This window comes from Betta splendens, chromosome 16 (assembly GCF_900634795.4).
Source record: "Betta splendens chromosome 16, fBetSpl5.4, whole genome shotgun sequence".
Lineage (NCBI taxonomy): Eukaryota > Metazoa > Chordata > Actinopteri > Anabantiformes > Osphronemidae > Betta > Betta splendens.
In genome coordinates, this window is record NC_040896.2 from 14183161 (window position 1) to 14201595 (window position 18435).

The 18435-nt window shown below is 50.9% G+C and overlaps 1 protein-coding gene across 3 annotated transcripts; it reads left to right on the forward strand.

Moving 5' to 3' along the window:
• The first annotated feature begins 1328 nt into the window (after positions 1-1328).
• nkd2b (NKD inhibitor of WNT signaling pathway 2b) lies at positions 1329-18417 on the forward strand. Of its 3 annotated transcripts, none has more exons than XM_029129781.3 (10): positions 1329-1632; positions 1729-1755; positions 1863-1954; positions 15455-15515; positions 15634-15761; positions 16553-16648; positions 16760-16901; positions 17037-17094; positions 17177-17307; positions 17384-18417. In XM_029129781.3, the coding sequence occupies exons 1-10, from the start codon at positions 1608-1610 to the stop codon at positions 17989-17991; spliced, it is 1368 nt and encodes a 455-aa protein (XP_028985614.1). In that variant the 5' UTR covers positions 1329-1607; the 3' UTR covers positions 17992-18417. The 3 variants fall into 3 exon arrangements, with proteins under 3 accessions (XP_028985614.1, XP_028985615.1, XP_028985616.1); XM_029129782.3 differs by having other exon boundaries at positions 17180-17307; XM_029129783.3 differs by having other exon boundaries at positions 1897-1954.
• Positions 18418-18435: the final 18 nt, after the last annotated feature.

Here is an 18435-nt window from a genome sequence, read left to right on the forward strand (position 1 = left end):
CCAGCGGGATCAAAGGAGGCTGCCATCAATGAGCTATGCAAATGCCGGCACATCCTGTCAACCACACACACAATCCTGACTCTGCGAGGAGTCAAGTGGCAGCCGAATCGACAGGCAGAGCTATAGAGCCGCGTTCGTCAAGGTGTGGGACTGAAACTGGGACACTGTGATCCAGCGCCATTCTCAAAGAAATATACCGTGTTTTTTCCAGAAACAGGCAGAATAGATCCCTCTCATGTCGTTCCAGGCGCAGCTCCACTGTTTAGGTAGTAAAGATAACACGCTTTAGTGCATGGCTCGTAATTTCTTAGATGACAGCAGCGAGTAGATGGGTGAGTAGACACCAAGAGGCAAAGATCAAAGTAACGGAGTATTTAGAAAACACCCAGAGCACGTTGGTGTTTTCATACACATAAGGGTCTTAGAGGATGAATATTCATAACTCTTGGCATGTGCTCCGCAGGCCGGTCCTCTTATTGCACCCTGCCAAAGAAAACACACTATAAAACTACAACTGCTGAAGAGCGTTTGATGTGTGGCGAGTTGAAGTACAGCAGGTTTTCCTGGTTCTCTTCTATAAACAAGTTTATCTTTCACATCTTCTGCACACACCTTCGCACACGCGGTAAGAAGAATATAGTGCACAGGCAGTAGCACACTCGTCCACTCAATAATGGTGTTGCCACAACAGCCACTTTCTTTAACCACTGATTTAAAGCAGTCCTGCATCGAATCAGATATCCTGTGACCCGGGGCCCATGTCGAGATAGATTTATTCATTTTGTGAGCTAATTACTTTAATTTATTACCTTGGGCTGTTAGAATTAGTTTGATTGACATTAATTAAACGGAATAATAAAATAATAATAATAATTTGTGTTTCGTTGTAAATGTTAGATGTTCTGAAAAACGTGAATGGGCATGTAGGAAGAACAGTAGACGGAAGACGTGGTTTTACGTGTAGCTACACAAGAGGTGCCAACCAATGTTTGGCACTGCGTCAAGCTACACGACATACAAAGCAACCGGAAATTATTGGAATTTCAAAGTTTTAGTTTATTTGAAGTAACCATCGTTGTTTTCGCCTGTGCCACAGGTTTGTGCTTTCGAGATGTGTTTGACCTGTTTTAAATTGTAAAATTTCCACTAGTTGACCGAGAAATGAACAGCAAATAAAATACACACTGACCAAAGTCGAGCTACTGTTTACTTCAACAGACATTTAGGCGCGTTCGCAGTTTCAGGTGTTTTATTGTTAAGGCCGTAACCGGAAGCGTCGCCTGTGTTCGAAGCTGCCTTGACGTGCGCTGCTCGGTCTCTGCCCCTGTTCGGCGCGTTTCCACGTTCAGTTGGAGTCAAGTGAGTCGCGCAGGCGGACGACGAGCGCGCCTCGTCTCCCATTGATCATTTTTCAGGTTTGTCCTGTTTCCGCGCGCGCACAGCCGCGGGTTCAATGAGCAGCCGGTGTAATTACCGACCTCCGGATGAAGTGCCGGACTTTTCTTGTACTGCAAAGCGCACGCGATGTAACCGATCGCAGTAATTGACTGTTTATCCCCGTCGGATTTCGGAGTACTTTTATTGATCCAGCAAAGAGGCGCGCGAGGATGGGAAAACTTCAGTCAAAGCATGGTAAGAGCAGCCTCCAACCTACAAATACGCCCATTCTCACCTTCAACAACACTAATGACTGTCTGCTTTCCGTCTTCTTTTAATGATGGTCTAAAGCGTGTAAACGCAGAGAAAACCCCGAAGGTGAGGACAGATCATTTTTTATTATGCTCCCCCATAAATGATGATAAACCAATAAAGCGCACGCGGACATTTATAGCTGCTGATCGGTGGTGTTCTTCGTGTCTCAGGAGACAGTTTTGTTGTGAACGCTTTCCTCCGCAGAGGGATGGAGGAATGCGAGAGGTACAGCGCCGCGGATCTCAAGCTCAAGAACACGCAGGTACCGTTCATTTCTCTTTTTCCTCTCGATTACACTGAAAATCTAGTTCTTTGGGTTAAAAGTAAATATTTAATTGCTTTTTACGGCTTTGTGGAAATTAATTTTAAAAACTGCCCCCATGTTGAAATGGTTATTCTAGCAAAGAAATTCCTAAAAATACCTAATGTATGTTCAAACTTTTATAAGGATTGTTGCATCTTTGTTGCTCAATAAGTATTAGTTCATAGTTTTACATGAAAAAAAGTCATTATGAAAAAGAAGAGTGTGCCAAGTCGGCTTGTTTGCATTTGGCTGTCAAGCCCTTCAGAGTTGTCTGGATGAAGCTGTTACATTCCCCTTGTCCTGAAAGATGAGCTGACAACCTCTTGAGCTCAGGGGAAGTGGACTGTATTCACAAGTATGCGTGAAGACACGCGGGTGTCTTTGCAGAGTTGTAGCTTGTTGTTCCTTCTGTGATGTTTGGCTCCGGCGCAACACTTCAGCGGTTATTCCCCTGCCAGCACCGCTGGATGTGGTGTGACAGCCGTGAGCCTCGTGCGAGAAGGGCCTCGGAGCATAACACATGCACGCACGTGCGCACGCACGCACACACACACGCACACACACACACACACACACACACACACTGGATGGAAAGGTGGTCACTGCTCAGACTGAGGGATATAACGCCAGCTCTTGTGGCTGCTGGCATCGGGACTCTGTGTCTTTTTCCTCAATGCCTCCCATTCTGGGCCGGATCCCGATGGGCCCTCTGTGGCACAGCGTTACATCACTTCTGTCGGCGCGTCGGTATCGAGGGCTACGAGAGGGTCCCGAGCTCGCAGGTAGAAGTTCACTCAGAGGTGGAGACGATCGGGGACGCGGGCGGTTGTAATAGTGGAAGAGTTATAGGTTCTATCAGGGCCATAAACCGCCCACTCGAGGCAAATTAAAAGAGAACTTTAGTCTGTTTAAGAGTTCACACTCCCCTGAAGGGAAACCACCACAGACACACGCTTGGCAGTTATTAGTAGGTGGATCCCTCCCTCCCCTTCTATCCACGTCCTGCTGCTGATTTATCTTCTGTAATTAGTTGGTCATATTAGAGGCTTGTTCACAGACCAGAGCTGGAAGGATCAGCTTTTAACTAAGCAGCTCCTCGGTCTGTTAGAATAAAACGAAGGCACATGTGCTTCCAGACCTTTTATTTTTTCGTGCTGTATTGTTATTCCTGGGACGTGTTGGATTTTTTTATTTGAATAATCAGTAATGAAAACCTTGGTTAGTGGCAGAAAGTGAAGGCCACAAAAACAAGGCGGTGAATGAAACCAGTCCTGTGGCAGCATGTGCTCGGGCAGCGTGTGTGCTCGTATACAGTGACAGCTCTTTTCATGCGCCTTCGTTAGGGCAAAGCCAGAGGATGCCCCTGGGGCGGTTTTCCCATCAGCCACAAACGTGTGTCTGCTCTAAAAGAATAATTGCGTTTCCACATTTGATCTCATGAGCTGCTAATTAAGTCTGTACAATAATCAGATTATGTTGTCAATCTCCCAGATATGATTATTGGATTACGGGCTCTTAGATGACTGGAATTTACACTCTATTATGTATTAAGTTCAGGTCAAACTGAAAACTGCAGTAATGAAATAACGTTTTACAGGTTTTTGATGTTTGTAGATAAAATTTCATCCCCATTTTCTCCTTGCGAGCGTTTCCGCGTATGGCTTTAACTGGGCGGGTTCACATTCAGCGCGCTCCTCGCTGAAGGGACGGCTGAGGCTGCTTATGATTTCATATAGGAAGACGTCGGCCGCACAAACAGTTTAGCTTTGACCATCCCCCCCGCCTCATTGTGAAAAAGGGGGAGTAGGATTCCTGAGCTGCTGTGACTTCAAAGTGCAGAGCTGGGAGTTATAAAGGGCTCTGATATCAGTGGAGCCTCCGAACCCTCACCCTCTATCCCCCTGCCCTGTCCTGGGGGATGGGCTGAGCCATGGGGAACTACTGTGAGAGGTAAAAAAAAAAAAAAAAAACAAGCGCCAACAGAGCCCATTCCCAACATGAGGTTGTGTAAACTACGAATCGGCTCCGTGAAGCATTTTCATTTCTATTCAGCCAAACCTGAATGCGTTGACGTGCTTTAGCAAGAAAGCACAAAAGATCAAAGGATGCAAAGACGCGTTTAAATATTGATGCTGCTGCAAATTACGAGCAAAAATTGCAGCTGGCACGTTACCCCCAGCGTGGAAGCTCAGCTCCTTTAAAGCGCGCCGTGAGTGGACAAAGAGCGCATGAATCAGCGGGAGGACTCGGATCCAGCAGGGGTTTTACAGTTCCCCGCAGGTGTCCGAGCACCTGGCAAAACGTCGGGGCGTCGCAGGTGAGGAGGCAGCGGCGGTTCGAGGCGTGGAAACGAAATCTGGCAACACAGAAAAGCCCAAAAAAACTCATCCCGACCTGGGTTGAAACGTGGGCGAGCTCTTCAAAGGTTCATTGTGCTTCACCTCTGGAAATGTCAACACACACGCACCCACGCACGCACACACACACACACACACACACACACACACACACACACACACACACACACACACACACACACACACACACACACACACACACACACACACACACACCAGACATGCCTGGATGCCCAGAGAATGATGGGCTAATTCAGGCTTTCAGCACCAGCCTTTGTCTCAGCGGATCCCAAAGACTCGGCCAGCAAAGATGGAGAGCGTCAACATGTGAAGGTCCACTAGAAAGACCTTTATTGTTCCACTTTCGAAGGTTAATCATTTCACACTTGAACTGAAAAAAAAAGGCTTCAAACGGTGTGGGAGGTAATTATGTGCCAAAAGCTGCAGGACGCACATTTATTTTGACACGCAGAGAGTTACGTAGCACTTATCCTTCAATAGTAAGTGAAGTTTAAGCACAGCTTACTAAACTAATGGTAAGATGATGCTTTTTTAGCATTCATTTGGATCTGGGAATCAGAATTTCCCCTCATGTAAAAATCCTCATTTGTCAAATCTCCTCAAAATGGATGTTTTACTTGGACAATTTCTCAGCTGCATTTGTCTGATTTGATATCCTCCTCAATCTGAGGCCGATGGCCTAACATTATATTTATCAGTAAATTGAGATTGCGATTTATTTTTATCCTCACTAACAACATCTCATGACCTTTTAATTCTGCCTCCTTCACACACACACATCCCTGCTGCAGCCGCTCATGGTCGAGAGGAGACCCAAAGGTGTGCTCGCGTATGTACTGCTTTTGAAGGGACTTGAAGGCATTTGGTGAGTTTTTTCCACCTCGTTCCCTTTTTTTTTTTTTTTTTTTTTTTTTTTTTGAAATTGGCTTCACAAGAAGGCGAGCTGTGAGCCTTCATCTCTGAATGAAAAGCATGTGGCTGGCATCCAGAACAGCGGGGTCTTTCAGCACGGCCCCGGCAGACATCTGTTCCTGGTTTGTACAGCAAAATCCTGGAGCGGGGGGGGGGGGCGACAAGGAAAGAGGGAGGAGGAGGAGGAGGTGTGGAGAGTTTTAAAGGTAATAGGGGGAGGGGGGTGTGGGGTAATGGAGCCCCATACGTTTGGTCCACGGCAATGTTTGGGCAGGACGTGACCTTTGACCCCACCCCTCGTTCTGTTATAGGTTCTTAGCTGTTGAACTGGGTCGTCCGTGACCCTTGTCAGAAGGAGAGGTGCTCGTTTTAGTCCTTCTTCCATGCTCGGATGATTAAAAGCGCCTCGTCTGTGTGTTTGGGGGCGACTGAGAGGGGCTTGTGTGACCCGCGACTGATGGAGAACCGCGTTAGCACGCGGCGGACGGACTGGATGTTTAGATTTTTACTCCTCATTTTACACTTTAAAGCAGTTTGGATAGTTTCGCTCACACTCCCACGTAACCTGCTCTCACAAAGAGAGCGAGGCCTCGTCTTAGAACCATCACACGCTGGCTCAAGAGCTTCGGTCACGATCCAAGGCTTTGTTTTAGAAAACTGTCTCCCGTTTGATTTCTAGGTCAGAACTGCAATGTAACGCAGATCCTTGAGGTTAGTACAGGCCGTGGCCACCTCCAAGTTCTTCATTTTTGTGATTCTTATAGTTTGTGTTGCAAAATGTCAACAATCCGGCTTCCACACTGTTCAGTCCGGCTTAATGAAACGTGCATTTCTTGTTTCTTGCACATCTGGCCTGATGTTGCACCAACTCAGCCAACAAACGGTTCGTCACAACAAGACTAGATTTTTTTGCATATGTTTTATTCTCATATTGTAAGTGTTGCTTCCAGGCAGTGTTTTGCCTTAGGGATGAATCATGTAGGAGTATTTAAAGACGATGAAAGGTGACAGTTGCTCCACTTTTGCGTTATCAGCGCCCTTGAAAGAAGCTCTGTGGCCTTCGGAGGGATCTCATCGGCGCTTTGAAGTCGCTTCCTTCCTGTCACTGCTGTCCTGAAAGCGGCTGACGTCCTTCACCGAGTCGCGCGTGGCTCCGACTCGCATGCCACAGCGCTCCCCGAGCGGACGCCCGTCTCTCAGTCACGCGCGTGGGCGCGGGTGGCGGCGGGGAGACCTGACTTCCTCTGCGTAGCTGCTCTGCTGGTGGCTGTGGGGGGGGGGGGGCGGCCCCTCCGAGGGTCACGGCTGGTCTATGTCTCTAGTCTTTCTCGCTGCCAGGGGAAAGAAAATACCAGGAGCCGGAGCCCAGTGCTTAGCGCGGACATTTTTGGCAGAGGCCGCTGGTTCCAAGTCTGTGTTTGATCTCGTGCGTCTCTCGGCCAAGTAAAACACCGGGAGACTCAAAGGTTATTACATTTTAGTGTGTAAGGTATGTTTCCACATAAACCCCCGTTCCCCCTCAGAAAGCCGGAGCTCCTTTCCAAGTGGACTTCGTTTCGCAAGCCTCCGAGCAGCCAGGAGAATATTATTTTTGTCAGTTATGGTTGTTGTGGATGTTTTTACTGCGTATGCCATCATTATAGCCGCTGTTAATTCACGTGAAGAGCCGACAAGAGACAACGCAGATCAGTTGCATTGTTTGATATTTGAAGGTTGTGTCGATGACGGGGCCGCTGATGTTGAGCTCCGCTAGGACCAGACGCTTACCTGACGTATATTCCAGATTAGGAGGGCAACGGAGATTATGTAACAGCATAATATTGTAATACACTGTCAATACCTACAGCGTCGCTCTGTTTGTGTGAGAATAAAACAACAGCCGGACAGAAAGGAATGAGGAAACGGTTCCAACGGTAGAAGCCAGACTGCAGTTGGAGCTCCTCATCAATAGCTTCACCTTCAGCGTTTGTTCTCCTGCTCCGCATTCCTGCGTATCCCTGCTAGGTTTGAGTCTGAAACGCAGCGCGCGGCCCGGCCCCGGTTTCCTGTGTACGAAAATAAAAGCCCTGCTGAGGAAATGAAGAAGTGCTGACGTCGCCGGGTTTTGTTGTGGTGCTGTGCTCGTCGGCGTAAAACTCTGCTTCTTTCCAGAATATTTTCTCACGTACAGACGTTCGAGGCGGCGCTCTCTAGCACACATGCGTCCTCCATCTTCCTGTCATTTCATTTCACATGCAAGAGGCCGTGATTTATGGCAACACACACACACAAAACCCAGACCCCCGAGGAGTTAGGCATCTCCTTCTCTGCTCCGACTGCAGCCTTCCCCTCTTCGGGACCCCAGGCCTGCACATGTGTAGGTATCGCTATTACTCAGCTCATAAAACACCATAGTCCCATCTGAAAGTACTTAGCTGTTGAAACTGACTAGCAGCTTCAAAGCCTGGATCCAGGCTCTGCAGACAGCACAGGCCTGGCCGTCCTCCTGCACATCACATCTCTCTCCAACGGGGGAATAAGTGAAAAAACCTGCTTTTGTTACACAAACCTGTTCCCGTCATCAAAACCCTCAATGGGTCTCCGTGCAGAGGAAGTGGTTTATTTTGCTTGTGGGTGGTAATTTCTTAATTTCCAAAAGCGATTCTTAACACGTGTTGGAATATGGCTCTGAAATCCCGCTCTGGGTTATTTATACACCCAAACACCTTTTGTGCTGTTTCTATATGTGACAGAAGGGGAGGGAGAGGATGAAACCGTGCTGAAAGAGGCCACTGTTCTCATTTCCTCTGAAGGCAGCCCTCTTTTCTTCCCCCACCCATTCCTTCCCTGAGCCCCGTCCACTTCAAACGCTGACCTGGCCCCGCTTGCCTTGTAACATGTTTACCTAAAGGCTCATTTCAAATAAACAGCAGCTCTCCTGGAGATGCCGGCCCCCTCAGCGAGAGCCTTTCACAGACACCATCTGCTCGTCGGAGGTGCTTCGCACTCCGGCTCTGGGCTTTTACAGGATGTACGGCTCAGCTAAAACCGTGTAACAAGCAGACGATGGGTTTTCTCAGCGTAGTAGTTCTGCAAGATGTTTTACTGCAGCCAGCACCCATTTTCTTCTGTGGATAGGGGCCGACTGATCCTATCATTTCAAGAATGCTAGTGTATCAGAATGCCTGAACTTTTACCCCCAGTGTCATGTGTTCAGCTCCGAGAACTGCTCTAACCTGGTAGCACATGATTATCTCATACTTTGATGGAGTAATTGTGCACCAGCGCCTTGCTTTACTGTGTAAGTCCACCTCTGAGTCCTTTAATCACACATTCAGTGTCATATTTAGTGCTTCTAAGTAGGCGGCTCTGAGCAGGGCTCCTATCGGCAGCTTTATACCTGAGATAAGATAAAAATAAGACGCTGTACCAGCAGCTAGGCTAAGCCAAGCCGGCTGCAGACTCTTTCATGGCCTCACAGCCCCGGTTTCCAGTAATTATGGCCGTGAAAACAGCAGCTCTCTGCGCTGGAGAGGGAGGTGGAGCTGAGCCGAGTTGCCCTCTGCACCATAGCCTTTTGATCTCTGCTTGTGCCATGGATGAATTACGTTCCAGAATTTCACACTGGGGAACTGTGTTTCAAGCGAACGCACACACACACACACACACACACACACACACACACACACACACACACACACACACACACACACACACACACACACACACACACACACACACACACACACACACACACCAGAATGTGTCACCAATGAGAAGTATAATTCATGAGATGCGTCATGAAAATTTGGTTTCAAATCGTATTCATCGTACACTTCTCCTCGTGTCCTTTAAAATTCTTCGACCAGTAATTTCCTTTGAGAATTATTCAGCAGAAATGTAAAATAGCTGTGCATGATTTCGGTGCATCAGCACTGCTCGATGTGCTGCTTTTTTATTTTCTACATCTCATCTGTCCATCTTCAGATTTCAACTCTGGCCCCTTTTTCATGGGAAGTTCCGTCTCACGGGCCAGAACTCCGCAGCTGGTGGCGCTCTGTGCGGGCTCCGATCGCGTAGTCTCTCCCGCTTCCTGCTCCCAGCAGGACTGTGTTGTTAGGAATCCTCAGGAAAACACTTTGTGTTGACCCTGCGATGACCCCCTGTCTAGTTCCAGGCTTGTGAGGAACTTCACAGCTTGGAATTAAGCCTGTTCTTGCAGTGTCAAGAATTCCCGTGGTCTTTGAGAGCAGCAATCCCAACCAGCTGGAGGAGACATTTGTATTGCATAGTCAGAGTTACACAACAACAACGAAAAAAATATGCAGACACTTATGCACGTCTGATTTATGAATATGTAGCAGCTGCCTTTCTCTGGGTGTCACGTTTAAGGCATTGTGCAGCAATCTCCAAAGCTGCAGTATTTTTACCCAAACTATGTTGGCCTTAAGCCTTAAAAATTCCATAATAAGGAGGAACACTACCAATTATGCAGAGAAGTCGTGTCTCCCAGGACCTGAGGTTTGGCAGATGTCATTGAGAATTGTTGGGTTGCAGCGGATGAATTATTAGGGCTTCTGCATGTGTGCTTTCTTTTGAACCTTTGTTGCAGCTCACTGCACCCAACGCTGTATTTTGGCTGCCTCTGACTCGCGAGGCCCCCGAGGGCCCGAACGCAATAATAGTATAGTACAGACATCCGTCTCTGTTTGCCTACTGCACCTCCCAGGTGGAAGTGTAGCGATTCATGCCACATTACTGACTGATTGGCTACGGCTGCATGAGCTCCTCTGATCGGGGCCGGTCGCATGGATCTGCGCTCCTCAGCGTAAGGCGCCCACAGGGAGCCGTAAACGGTGAACGCTGGAGTCTTGGATTTGACCCCGAACCTGTACTTATCCTGCCGGGGGAATGCGGGCGACCAGTAAACAGCACGTAAGCCAAAAGGACACTGTGGGCTAGAGTGACGGCATAATTAGAGATTCAAGTGCTGTGATAACGCGAGGGGGGGGGCATCAGCATCACAGGTTAAACAGTGGAAGAGGACTGTTAAATTATACCCTATGAATTGGATTGTACAGTAAGAAAAGAGCATTGGTGCCGCTTTCATCCGCTGACGCATGGGTCCTGACAGGTGGCGTCGATGAGGTCAAACCCGCCTGGAAGCGCTGGGCTCGTAAAGGCCCGGCTTTGTCGGCGCTGGCACGCAGCCGCCCGTCCCCCGACGCGGCCTGTTTGCATTTCTCACCGTAGCGCCTGCAGCCCCGCCCCGCGGCCCCCGGCTTTTCAGAGCTGCCACGCAAATCCCTCGCAGCTTAACAAAGCGAGCGGTGCGAGCGGCGGTGTCGGCGGTTATCTCCCAGGTGAGAGCAATTACAGGTGACATCTCAATGCCGGCACCGACGGCTGGAAACCCGACGCCGGCGGCGGCGCCGAGGGGGCCCGTGGGCCGGCCGGACGTGGCGGTCGCAGGCCGGGCCGCGTGGCTTCGCGGGCCTCGGCCCGTGGTGGGACCTGGCCTGCGGACGGGCATTCTGAGACCCACTGTGTTGTTTAAAGGGCTGGAGGAATGTGGAACAAATCCCCCCAGCTTTATCGGCCTGGACCCGCTCCCCATTGGCCGGGCTTAAGAGCCAGAGGCCTGCGCGGGAGCTTACAGAGTTTCATATGGAGGCCAGAAACAGAGGAACATCCTGTTTGAGTCTGACTGCATGCACCCCCCCTCCTCCCTCCGCTGGCTTTGATACGCTCAGCTCTTTCTTGTTTGTCAGGGTGTGCGTTGTTGTTGTACGCTGTCTGGCAGGTTTCAAATCCTTTACATTTGTGTTTTTTTTACAGCGCTGCAGTTAATTTAGGTGCCGAAGCAGTGAATGAATGAATAAATAAAAGAAGTAAAAAGCTGAAGGTTTGCTGGTGAGACATGTGGACACCCTATAAACATCTGACTGGGATTTGAAGCCACAACATTCGAGTCTCAGATTTTAACCAGCTCAGAAGTCCCAGATCAGAATAAAACATAAAACCTGCCACTTGTGACCATTAAAGAACCCGTTTTACTGTTTCTCAGTGTAGGTCATTAAACGTTTGAGTGCAAAACGCACATGGCGCTGGCCGCGTATGTGTCCACGCAGAGACTATTGTGTTACGGCAGCAAGGCCTGTTTCCTCTGAGAGAAAGTGACGCGCTGCCCGTGTGCGGCGATGTGGCCACTTTAAACTGGACCAAACACATCAACACTCCTATGATGATCTACATCTTCAGTCTCATATCATGGGTCGTAACCGCTGAGAGGAGGCCTCTGCTTCACATGGACTTCTGTGGGAGCCCGCTTTAACGACTGATTGCATCATCGGTGACAGGCGACAGCGGCTCATAAGGGGGCGCGGCAGCGTCTCCTCGCTTGAAGGGAGCGGGCGGCTGCTCTGACGTACGCAGACACGCACGCTCATCTCTGCCCACAGCTGTTGCCGTCCTCGCGCCGGAGCCGCTTCGCCCCCGTGATTCATGTCCTGCCAAGCGAGAGGCTCTCGCCTCCTGTTTGACCTCAAAGACGGGCCCCGCCGCCCTGACGGGCCCGTATCGGTGCCATCTGGGCCACGCGGTGCCGGTCCAGATCACAGCATGGCATTCTGCTCTGATCTGATTTCCATCAGTAGAGAGACATGCCACGGCACACTGACACATAAATAAAACACCCTGATTAGCGAACAAAAGCATCTATTAATGACAGCGAGCTCTGAAGCGGCTCCAGGCGCCTTGTTATGAACAGCAGACTAACGCCAGCCTTTTGTTGTGAGGCTGCTTCAAGTCAGACCCACTCCCTGGGTTCTCTGCACCATAATTAGCTTGGAATGAGCGCTTTCCCCTCACATATTGTTCTTTTAGTGTCTTGCGAGGGAACAGACACAAGTTGCGCAACCGACCTTGAGCCTTTCGCTCCCCATGATTTCAGCCCCTTCATCTCCCTCTCCTCCACTTTGCTGCAGCAGAACCGCTCACATCTGGTTTTGAGTCGGGGCCAGGTTGGTTTTGGTTATTTCTCAATGGCTCCCTCTCCGATTTCATCCTGTGGTGGAGAGTAGGCAGTTTTTCTAGGAGCTGGTGGTTCTCCTCGTATCGATACGGCTCAATCCCCACTTCGGTTGTCATCGATGGGAAGCCCCACTATTATCCATTATTATTATCCCAGTGGCCGGAAACGCTGGCCGTCATCCAGACTTTCCTGTGGCCCCGAGCGAAACCTTAGTTCCAGGTGTCTTTGCATTCAACCTCAGAGAACTCACATTATTAGTGGCTCGGATAGTGGAAATACCCGGGGCTGCTGGACTCTAGCTGACCAGCGCTATGCAAAGAGGGAGCACACACAATTACACGTGCATTCGCCTCTACTGTTTCATGTTTTATGCTAATTGCTAAACAAACAAGCCACTGTAGTATTCCAGAAATCCACATGGCCTGAAAAGGATCGAAGGCCGCTTCCAGAAACGATCCTGTTTTTGTATTTAGTTCCAGCATATGTTTGCATCTGATGCCCCGAGGCCAGAGGAGAAGAGAGGAGGAATATCGTAAACGATATTCACGCTACAGTGGCCTCTCCTGTTTTTGAAGATGGGATTTTCAAAATCATATGGTGCAAAGAATGGACTAAAAGTAGTGTGTATGCTTATATTTAGGGACGGGGCTGGTGGGGGGGGGGGGGGGGGGGGGGGGTGAGAACAAAGATGTGCAGTGTTTTCCAGTGGGAGGATGGGTGGCAGGCAGGCAGTCGCAGAGGCACAGACTGCTGGGGGATGTCTGATGTCACCTGGTAGGGAGCTATGAAAGCTTCCCCTGGTTACTCTATCCCACATAAAAGTCTGGCAGTGGGCTGAGGCTTAGGGGAAGCTTGGCAGAGCGGCTGCATTAAACAGGAACAAACATCACACACCTTTCTGTCTGTCTCTTATGTCAGGGCGTCTGGGAGGCAGAACCTGTTTACGCGGAACCCGGTCGCTGCATGCTTCGCATACACATTTTCTACCCGGCGCGGCTCCAGCGTTTCGTCACCTCCGTCGTCGCTCTTGCCTCTCTTTTTGTTTCTTTTTTTTTTTACCGTACCTGTCATGAATCGCTGCGTCGACCGGGGGTTTCGTTGGTTTCAGGTGGAAAGGCGAGGACCCGCTCGCTCCGAGATGCTAACGGCCCCGTGATCCGATAGTGAAGGAGCGAGAGGCGCTGCGCGCCAGAGAGCAGTTAATTGCACATGTGGCGGGCAGATTTGGGCCCGACACCGTGGGCGCTGTGGATGGAGATGCCATGTGTTTAGACGTTAAACTACAGGCTGCGGTCGGGCCCGGCCTGCTCTCTCATTAGCTCGCCCGCCGGTTGTAATGAGCTTGGAGTCGGGGTGGGGGGGGGGGGGGGGCGGCGAGACGCCTCTCGATATGTGAGTTTTAATTAAAGACAAGCTCGGCGTTTGGCGGCCGATCGGTCCGTTTCATTAAATGTTTGAACCTTGATTTGATCATGCGAGCGGTGGGACGGTGCCCTTCGTTAGGAGGCTGTGGTACAAAGACCGGGCCTGGTTTCTCTGCAGCAGAAACCCGTTTCTAGCGTTTGCTGCCGGTCTGGACCTCGGGGAGTGTCACCCGCTGCCTCCACCTCCGTGAAGCCTCTGTAACAACATCGACACCTTTCTCCCACAGCTCGTGTGGGCGATAAAGGCCAAGTCCAAGTCAAACGAACACATTCCTCCTCTTATCTGCATGTCTGTCTTCCCATCTTTGTTCGTCTTATCTTCAAAACTCCCTCCCTTCTGACCCTTTTCCTCTTTATTCCTTCCGTTTACTTCCTGTTTCCCTCCCCTCCCTAAGGTTCGAGTCTCATTCTTTTAACTGCTTTGCCTCCGGTGGCCTATTTGCCGCGGGCGTCCAGGCCTTGACCTCAAGATTCAGTCGGGGGGTGAAGGTCGGGGCTGGAGGTATCGTCCTCTGAAGGGGAATAATAATCGCGGGCCATGAGATTGTTAACCGGAGCTCAAGCCCTGGCGCTGTCATTACTTTGAAAAAGAGGGGAAAGGGAAGGGGGGAGGGGGGGGGGGCTCGTTCACCTAAACGCATGCAGATGTCCAGGCTCTCGCTTGAGTCTCGGCTGTGTCGAAGGTACGTGGAGTCCTTTTGTTTGCAAGCATCTATCTGTTTTCTATTTGTCTCCTTCCAGTGGGCCTCCTTGATTCAATCTGATGAGATTTCATTTCAAAGTGCGCAGAGCCGCTCAGAAGGCAGAGTATGACGTAAATAAGATGAATCATTTGTTGTTTAAATACCTGTGGCTTACGGCCTGTGCTGCACTTAATTTTCATTGTTTCCACAATCCAGTTGTAATTAAGGAATGGCTCCGTGTGTGTGTGTGTGTGTGTGTGTGTGTGTGTGTGTGTGTGTGTGTGTGTGTGTGTGTGTGTGTGTGTGTGTGTGTGTGTGTGAGGCCCCTGTCGCCTTTGCATTAGCACATGTGTGCGATCGTTATGAAGACATTATGATTCTGCCTTTTGGAGGAGGCAGATTATTCACATATGACAGCAGGGCGTTTTTTTTCCCCTCTACCCGATTATCCTGCTCGTTTTATGCCTATGGGATTGTGTTTTTAATCAGTCCCATCCTATCTGCATGGAAATTTCCATCGGGCAATTACTCTCCATTCAAAATAAACATGCACACATGTTGCTGAGAGCTCGGTTTGTTTTACATAAACCCACATTTTTCAGTCAAGTTTTCAAGGAGACGTGCGGCAACAGTCTTTTCCCCAAACTCTGGACGTTTTACATTAAACATTTCTCGGTGGGTTCCGTGTCAGGCAGGATGAGAACAAACAGGTTGGCTGAGAGCGACAGCTTGGATTATAAGCTCTGTGATGGATGCGAAGGGCCCGTTTGAAGGGCTCGGCGGCGTCTCCAGAGACGGCGCGAGCGCAGCCACAGCCGACTGTGGCTGCGCTCGCGCCGTCCCAGACGGTGAAACACAATGAGCGTGCAGATGTTCAAAGCGCTGGGTCGTCGCGGAGCCTCCCGCCCCTCTCCCTCTCATCTGAGTAGGAAATGCTTTAGCTGGAGCTGTTTGTTTTCTCTGTGTCTGAGGCCTGAACTGTAGATTCGCTTACATCTCTGACAGCCCTCCTCTCACCAACCCCCCCCCAATTTCTCTTCTTGTCCTAGGATTTTCCCAGTGGGGAGCCGAAGGAAGGGCCATTCACGGAGCCACACTGTCCCCTAGAGGGTAGGTGGAGAAACAGCCACATTAAACATCACCTCTAGTGTTAGTGCATGAAGATCGCCAGCGCTGTGGTTGCATCTTCCAGGCTGGATTACAGCGCTCTATGAACTGTGTCTTGCAGTGGTCCTCCCTCCGGAGAAGGCTGAGGGCTGTGAGGGCTACCTGCAGTACCTGCACGCAGAGGACGGGGAGCGAGAGCTGCCCAGAGACGCCGGCAGAGCCCCCGGGAAGAAGCGCATCAGTCTGGATGTAAGCTGCTTGGAGATCTCCAGCCTCAGGAGCACGCTCGCAGTGGGCAGAGAATCACATGTCAGATTTGCACGTTCAGCGTAGTGTTGTCGTTCAGTGTTTCAATGTTTAGGCCTAAATACAGTCATCCGCTGGACCTGGCGCAAGCAACGTGCAGTGAGAGACAGTGAATCAAATCATGTGTGCTTTGGTGAGTCGTTGTTGCTTTGGGCCAGAAAAATGGCTGTTTCCAGCCAAGGGAATAAGCACATGTGCATTCTGGGCCAAGAGCGAGGACAAATCAAAGTTGGAATTGTTTAAGTGTAGGAAAACGCATTCAAACTGTTGCTCAGAGGAGAAATCGCAGCGCGTCGCATCCGTCCCTCCGGCTTCTGCCTGCGTTCAGCCTGTTGTTTGCGTTGGAGTCGCTCGTGTGAGCTGAGGGGATAATGTAGAATCATTAATGGCTGCTCCGTCCCTGGGGTCCCCTCCCTTGTAACTGCAGAACCACTCTTCAGACACTGTCTGTTCCCCATCGTGGTGATGGAACTGTAGCAGGTGCTGTCTTTGCACTGTTTATTATGTGTCTAGAGATCATTCTGACTGCAGGGAGAGTCATCAAATGCTCTTGGTATTATTTAAAGAGTATTTTTCCCCCGTTCAAGTGCTTATGAGTCATCAGTACTTGTCCCCTGGTGCTGTAAATGCTGTAGCGGTGCCATTACTCATACTAACAGAAGACTGTCTGTTGATTCCCTACACTTGTTTTATTTGTATGTGAATAGAACTGAATGAGTTGGTTGCATCCACAGGATTTGGAGTGCGATGTGTCTGTGGAGGACGACAATCGCCAGGAATGGATCTTCACTCTGTACGACTTTGACAACAGTGGGAAAGTTACAAAAGAGGTGTGTGTGTGTGTGTGTGTGTGTGTGTGTGTGTGTGTGTGTGTGTGTGTGTGTGTGTGTGTGTGTGTATCGGCATCTGCATCTGAGGTCAAATTCCACCTGTCGTTTCAGGACATGTCCAGCCTGATGCACACCATCTACGATGTGGTGGACGCCTCGGTCAATCACTCGTGCCACAACAAAAGCAAGACTCTGCGAGTCAAACTGACCGTCAGTCCGGAGCCGAAGTGCCACAGAAGAGAAACGGGGACAGGTAAACACATGCACCGTGCTGCAGAGTCGCTTAGCATCACTTCTGGAGTCTGAGAGGACATTTAGGTTTCACCTTCCAGTTCTGCCAACTGGTCCAGACCCAGTTCAGACTTTGACTCTTCTTCTGTCCCTTCAGAACGCTGCCACCAGGAGGACGGGCGATCGGCTGACAAGCGGCTGTCCGCTTACATCAGGTACAGTTTGCATAGGTTTGCTTCAGTGCGTTGTGTTAATCTCGCATATTAAAGGTGCAGCGTTGTTATTTTTACCCGCCAGTAGCAGCAGAGGGCACGGCACCGAGGGGCTGCCCACCGAGGGTCAGCACTACTGCGTGGACGAGAACACAGAGAGGAGGAATCACTACCTGGACCTGGCCGGTATAGAGAACTACACCTCTAGATTTGAAGGTAGGTGTCCGATGGAGCCGCGGAGTCAGGTTTGACTCCGTGAAGCGCTGACCCGCCGTGTCTTGTCCCTCGCCAGGAACCGCCCCCGCCTCCTCCCCCCAAGAGCCCCACGTCCGAAGCTCCCAGAGCCAGAGCCGGTCCCGCTCCCAGGAGCCCGAGGCGCCGCCCGTCCACCAGCGCCGCTCGCAGGTCCTCAGCGACAGCTACAACCCCACCGAGCCTCGGGTCAAGGGCGCCCAGTTCCTCAAATCGCCCAGAGGGAACTACAAGGGAAGCGGCGGGAACAACGCGAGGTCCACTAAGTGCCACAGCTACCATCCCGCTGTGCAGACGGCGGCGCACGGCGCCGGGGCGGCGGCTCACGGCGGCCAGGACGTGTACCACATGCCCCACCAGGCCCAGCCCGCGGGCCACCACCAGCACCCCCTGCAGTACAGCCACAGCAAGCGGCTGCGGGCCAAGGCCCGAGAGGGCGTGTCCCCGTCCAAGGCCCCGCCTCCCCCCCAGCCCCACCCCCACCAGCAGCCGCCGGTGCCCTCGCTCCTGCCGGGCCTGGAGAGAGAGCCCATGCCGGGCCCCCCCGGGAGCCCGGGGTTCGTGGTTCCCGTGGTCCAAAGGCACGAGCACCACCACCACCACGAACACCACCACCACCACCACTACCACCACTACCACCAGACATGACTGCTCCCAGCGGGCAGCGACTGAGACTGTACAGGACCGACCACAGCGGCCCCAGTCCGAGGGGCGCAGGGTCGACGCGTGGGGAAGTCTCGCCTTCGGTCCAGGATCCTTTTATCAAGCTATACAAATATATCCTGACTTTATTGAGGAACGGTGGGTAGAGTTAACGGCAGATCCCGTTGGACTGGGAGGACGTTTTGTGTAAGGATTGGTCTGCTGTGATCGTGGCCTGATTTTAAAAAAAGGGTGCAAACGCCCAGGAAGCTATAAACCAGAGTGGGTTTGTTGTTCTGTGTCAGACCTTTCCGAAACATTGGATCTCAGGTGTAAAGGTGCTGCTGCTCTCAAGCTTTTCACGCAGGCCTCGTCCTCTGGGGGGCCTGACGTGGACTGAGGGGTTTCCTGTTGGGGGAGGGGGGGGGGGGGGGGTATAAAATCACCACT